The sequence below is a fragment of the Ursus maritimus genome, unplaced genomic scaffold (genome assembly GCF_017311325.1).
Source record: "Ursus maritimus isolate PB19 unplaced genomic scaffold, ASM1731132v1 scaffold_9, whole genome shotgun sequence".
Classification (NCBI taxonomy): domain Eukaryota; kingdom Metazoa; phylum Chordata; class Mammalia; order Carnivora; family Ursidae; genus Ursus; species Ursus maritimus.
Genome location: NW_024427107.1, coordinates 79408138 through 79413664, shown reverse-complemented (window position 1 = coordinate 79413664; position 5527 = coordinate 79408138). Strand labels below are relative to the sequence as shown.

General features: G+C 59.5%; 1 protein-coding gene across 5 annotated transcripts in view; it reads left to right on the top strand.

Annotated features, from left to right (window-relative positions):
- The window catches only part of LOC103656676 (lymphocyte antigen 6H), a 17152-nt gene that overhangs the window by 9351 nt on the left and 2274 nt on the right, over positions 1-5527 (top strand). For 4 of the 5 annotated variants that reach the window (XM_040625816.1, XM_040625820.1, XM_040625821.1 and 1 more), the window contains 2 exons: positions 4451-4578; positions 5320-5439. In XM_040625816.1, coding sequence (XP_040481750.1) covers positions 4451-4578; positions 5320-5439 — 248 coding nt within the window. Of the gene's footprint in view, positions 1-3810; positions 3986-4450; positions 4579-5319; positions 5440-5527 lie in introns of those variants that run through there. The other variant, XM_040625819.1, reaches the window with a different exon arrangement.

Here is a 5527-nt window from a genome sequence, read left to right as displayed (position 1 = left end):
GGGGGGGGGCGGGCGATAGTGACATCCGCGAGGGACTCATGTGCCTGAGGAATGCCAAGTGCCCATGCCAGGATTCGGTTTGTAGCTTAGCTGCTTGGGCCGGGCCCCACAGCTGGGCCTTGTGCTCTCTCCACCTTCTCACCTGGTGACCCCATCTGTTCCCTGTGCCAACCAGGACCACACTTACATCTCCACCCCAGATGCTCTTCTGAGCCCCACAGGGACTTGAGATCTCTTGTTGGGGCTGTTCAGGCATCTCCATTGAATGAAAAGGCTTTAACACCTCTCACGTCCAGTGTGCTCGCTGTCCTGCCCTGGACCCATCTGCTTCCCGAGCCAGAGCCCTGGAGGTGAGCCTTCGGACACACAGCACCAAGTCTTGTGAGCCGCACCTCCTGCCGCCCCTGCGTCTGAGCCACCATCCTCCGCGCTGGCACAGGGGAAAGGGACAGAGCCCCACTGGCCCTGACTCACCAGGTGTAAGCCACTCCCTGTCACGGTCAGGGTTCTCCTGAGAAGCAGAACCAATGGGATGTGTATATTTATACAGAGATTTATGTTAAGGTATTGGCTCATGTGATTTCCAGAGCCTGGCAGGAGGGTCGATAAGACCAGGGCTCCAGTTCAAGTTCAAAGGCCAGCTGCGTGCTGGCGGGATTCCCTCTTGCTCGGAGCAAGTCAGTCTTTTGTTGTTTGTAGGCCTTCAACTGATTGGATGAGGCCCACCCACACCACGGAGAGCAACTTGCTTCACTCAAAGTCTATTGATAGAAATGTTACAGGAACACCCAGCACAATGTTTCACTAAATACTGGCGCTTTGAACCAGCCAGGTTGACGCACAAAATTAGCCATCACACTCATGCTTGGGTCTTTTGTGACTTGTAGTTCAGAGACTTCCCAACTATACACTAAAGCGCTTGGAACACAGTCCGTGATCTGTCATATGACCTCAAAGCCACAGGGGATCTGATATTTGCCCTCTTTTTTCACCTCCCTCCAACCCCCAGGTCACTGGCTGCCAGACGCACAGACCTTATTTCCATTCCCAGCCTTTGCGCAGGTAGGATTCCCCCACGAGGTGCTGCTCGCTTCTGCTGGTTACCTCAAAACCTTCCCTGCCCCCTGCACGTCTGAACACAGTGTAAAGTTGATGGGGAGCGGGCCTGCCTGTCAGTGCAAGGGTCTGGGGACCCGCTGACTCATCACCCCCACCTGTTCCCCATGGTGCAGCTGGAACTTCACGGATCACGCGTCCGTACCGTCTTAGACGACATCGCTCACTGCGACGTCCCTCTCGTGAGCCAGTCTCCGCATAGTTCCTGCTTGCGTCTAGCCCTTCCCTCCCGAAGAGCACTCTTTAAAGTGCCTGCTAGTGCTAAACTCTCTGAACATCTCCCAGGTTTTATCTGAAAAAGTCTGTCTAAACTTTTAATTATCTGAAATATTTATTTTGCACTGATTTTTGGAAAACAGTGTGTGAAATTCTCAGCTGACAGTTCCTTTTGTCTGAGCGCACTTCATGGGTCCTCACTCCCTGTCTTGGTGCCCACGGCTGCTGCTGAAGCTGCCAGCCTCGTGGCCGTTTCTTGGGAGCTCGGGTCCCTTTCTTGTCGGCGACTGAAACATCTTTCGTCTTCGGTGGTCTGCAGCTTCACGATGCTGTATGGGGCACAAATTTTCTGTGCATCGATTCTTAGTACACATTGTGCTTCTGTGTAAATGCTTATTTTTCATCAGTTCTTTTTTTTTTAAGAGAGAGAGCGTGAGCAGGAGGGGGCACAGGAGAGAGAGAATCACTGGATCTGGAGCTGAAATCAAGAGTCGGTCACTTAACCGACGGAGCCCCACGGGCGCCCCTCCGTCTGCAGTTCTGAGGCATGATGTCTTCAAACACTGGCTCTCTTTCGTTTGGGACTCTGCCCAGACTTCCCTCAGCGCTCAGCGCACGACCCCTTGTGTGTCCCGACCTCTCCTCCTGTCTTCCATCTCCCTACCCCTTGCACGCATCCTTCGTCATTTCTGGAGACTCAAATTCCAGGTCCCACACTCCTTCTGCAGCAGTGTCTGTTGTGCGACAGCTTGGCTGAGCTGGAACTGGCGTACTGTAAAGTCCGCCCTTTTAAAGTTCTAATTCAGCGGGTTTTAGTACATTCACAGTGTTGTGCAACTATCATCACTATCTTTTTAAAACATTTTCATCCCACGAAAAGAAACTCCTTGACCTTTAGCAGAAACTCCCCATTCTTCCCTCCTCCCAGCCCCAGGCAACCGCGAATCTCCGTTTCCTCCTTTTTGGATTTTTCCATTCTGGATATCTCACAGAAGTGAAACCATACCATGTATGCTTTTAAGTGACTTTTATTTTCATTTGGCATAAATCTTTCCATGTTTCTGATGACCTTTTAATTTCAGTGGAAAGTATTTCATTGCTAGAGGCTCTCCTTTATTTCAGCTAAGCACGGTCAGTTTTGATAGTGCCTCGTACTTTCCTTTAAATATATCTTAAACCCACAAGACAGGTTAATTTCATATTCTATACCTACCATTTTCAGTTTAGAAAGTTTGTGGAGATTTGAACCTGTTCCTCTTCATTGCTTCTGTTGTCTTTGCAGGCCTGTTTTCTTTGGATGTGTGCTGATGTTTTCCTACTTGAATTGAATCTGGGAACCCCAGTCCGAGCTGGGCTTTCTTGTCTGTCTGCTCAAGGTCAGCAGGTGTACAGGTCCTGCGGACGATGTGCTTTTGTTTCAATACTGGCTGTGTCACCTGGTCACCGTGTGACCTTGGGCAGGGAGCTCAAGCTGTCTGTGCTTGGGCTTCCTCATTCTAAGTGGGGATGTCAAGAATACTTCCAAGGCAGGGTGGTGGTGAAGCTGTAATGACATAGTGCCTGGAACAGAATACAGACTAGGTGCTCAGTCCAAGCTAACTGTGATGGGCTCATCCCACAGGGCATACCAGTGATGATCCCTCGTCTGATGCAAGACTGGGTGCACCTTCTCATTGTGTTGTCCCAGGCCCAGGGCAGCCCAGGCCAACGGGATATTCCATGAATATCCCGTTGGCCAAACGAAGGCAGGGCAGAAAGGAACGACCCCCAACACTCGCGAAGTAGCTGGGGCTTACTCAGTGCTCAGCAGAGATGGATTCCAGGCACAGCGGGCAGCAAGAGCGAAGGCACAGCACTCGAAAGCTTTGTGGGGCAGGAAGCAGAGAGACAAAGCTGAGAAACTGGCCAAGCAGGCGGCGGACAGCCTTGAATGCTGCGACCAGCACTTGGGACTCGGCCCTCGGACGGGGGCGTGGTTATAGCCAGAAGCCCTTGGGGCATTGGTGGCTGGCGGGGGTCGTCGCGGGTGCTCTGGGTCGGGGCGGGGTGGGGGAGCGCCGCCTCAAACCATCGAAGCCGGGGCGACGGGGCTGGGGAGGGGAGGGCTCCAGGTACGGGAGCCTGCGAACGAGGACCTGCGCGAATCACCTTCGCTGTTACCTCCCCCGCCCCGCGTCTTTGTGCGTTTCGCTCGCTTCCTTTCGCAGTAAACGTTCTTCCGAGAAATTCCGAGGGGATCTCGGCTAAGGAGAGGGGGAAGGGATCTTGCCCACGCCCGGGGAGGGGTGCGCGGGGCGGCCGCGGCGGGAGCCGGCACCGGAGGGGGCGGACGCGCGAGCCGGGCGCTGGCTGTCGAGGTGCGCGGACCGCCCAGGACCGAGACCCGCCGCGGCCCGGAGCCCCGGCGCCCCGCCCGCGCTTCTCCCGCCGCCCCCGCCCCCCGCGCGCCCCCGCCCCGGCTCCGCTCCGCCCCTCGCGCGGGGTCCGCGTCTGCGGCTGCGTTCCCCGAAAGGCAAGGCTGCGCCCGGGTTCCGGTCCGCAGGGAGACCGAAGGGCACCTCTCCCCGAGCCTCCTGGAGTCCCGGAGTGCCGACCCCCCAGGGATGTGAGTGCGTCCCCGACCCGAGGCCCGCGCTCCACGCCCCGACCTGCGGTGAGCGCCCGGGCGCGCGCAGGAAGCGACTGGAGGGGGCTCGGCGCGGGGTTCCCGGGCCCCCAGCCCAGGGGTGGGGGTGGGGACGTGGCGCGAGCCCCTCCCCCACCGGCAGGTACCGCCTGCTCGCACCTTGTCTTGCCCTTTTCTCTCCGGACGCACCTACCGCTCCCCGGGGAGAAGACGCTCTCCCCCCGACCTCCCACCCCACAGGTGCCAGGAGCGGGTTGGGGCGCTTCGAGCTGTCACCCTGCCCGAGACGGCAGACCTATTCTCCCTGGAGGGGATGCTATGATGGTGGACGCTCTGGGGGCTGGGCTGGGGGTGGGGCTTTGCAAGCTTGCGAACGACCCCCCCGGCCTGGGATTCCGAGGAGGGGGTGTTGCGCTCCGGTGCCGGAAAAGGGGAGGGGGCTTCGGGCTCGGCAGGAGGCTGGGGCTCCTGACCGAGGCTTCTCCTTGCCAGGCCCGCGCCCCGGAGGACCTCCATCCACAAACCCCGCGCCTTCCCGAGGCCCGCCTGGAGCATGCTACCCGCAGCCATGAATGGCCTCGGCCTGGTGCTGCTGGCCGCCCTGCTGTGCTCTGCGCCCGGTGAGTCGGGGGCGGCCCGCGGGGCTGGGCCAGGTCGCCGGAAGAGCCCGAGGCGGCTCCGGAGACAGCCGGGCTGCGGCGCCGCCATCCTCCGACGGTGCCCGGCACATCCACACCCTCTCCCGGACCCTGGCGACACCAGCCGGGCCTCGCGCCTGTCGCCTTCGCCCACCGTGCTCCAGCTCCAGCCCCAGCCCCAGCCCCAGCCACGAGCGGCCCTCCTGGCTCTTGAGGGCACTGAGCGATTTTCCTCCCGGGCGGCTCGCTCCGGAGGCTAGTCCTCCACGGACGCCCCTCGATGAGGGCGGGGGTCCTTGCGCTCCATCACTTCTCAGAGCCCCACCTGGCCTCCCATCAAGTCTGTGTGGTCCTTCCTTCCCTGGAACCCATTGAAGTCTGCGGGGAGGTGTGGGAGGGGGTAGGAGTGTGCAGGAGAGCACCAGAGGGGTGAGAGATGTGTGGCTGGCTTGTGTGCACGCCTGCGCGTGGGGCCACGGAGGGTGCCCAGGGACTGCCAGAGGTCCAGTGGTGGGACCCTCCCCCCAAATTGCCAGCAAGGCACAGAGGTTCTCCCAGGGCCTGACCTCCAGGTGCCGCTCACTCCTGGCAGGGGGCACTCGGCCTCCTACAGCGGCCTGGTTCTCCTAACAGTGCCCCAAGCAGGCGGGTGGGCGGGGGCAGAGGGACGGCTGGCTTGGCTTCCGGTTCCTCTGGTCATGCACATCCTTGTGCCCTGCCCAGCTCATGGCCTGTGGTGCCAGGACTGCACCCTGACCACCAATTCGAGCCATTGCACCCCAAAGCAGTGCCAGCCTTCGGATACAGTGTGCGCCAGCGTCCGGATCACCGACCCCAGTAGCAGTGAGTCAGGACCGGGGCCTGGGTGGGGAGCGGTTGGGGGTGTCATCTGAGCCTCTCTGTGCTGGGCTAAGGGCACAGGGCTGGGGGC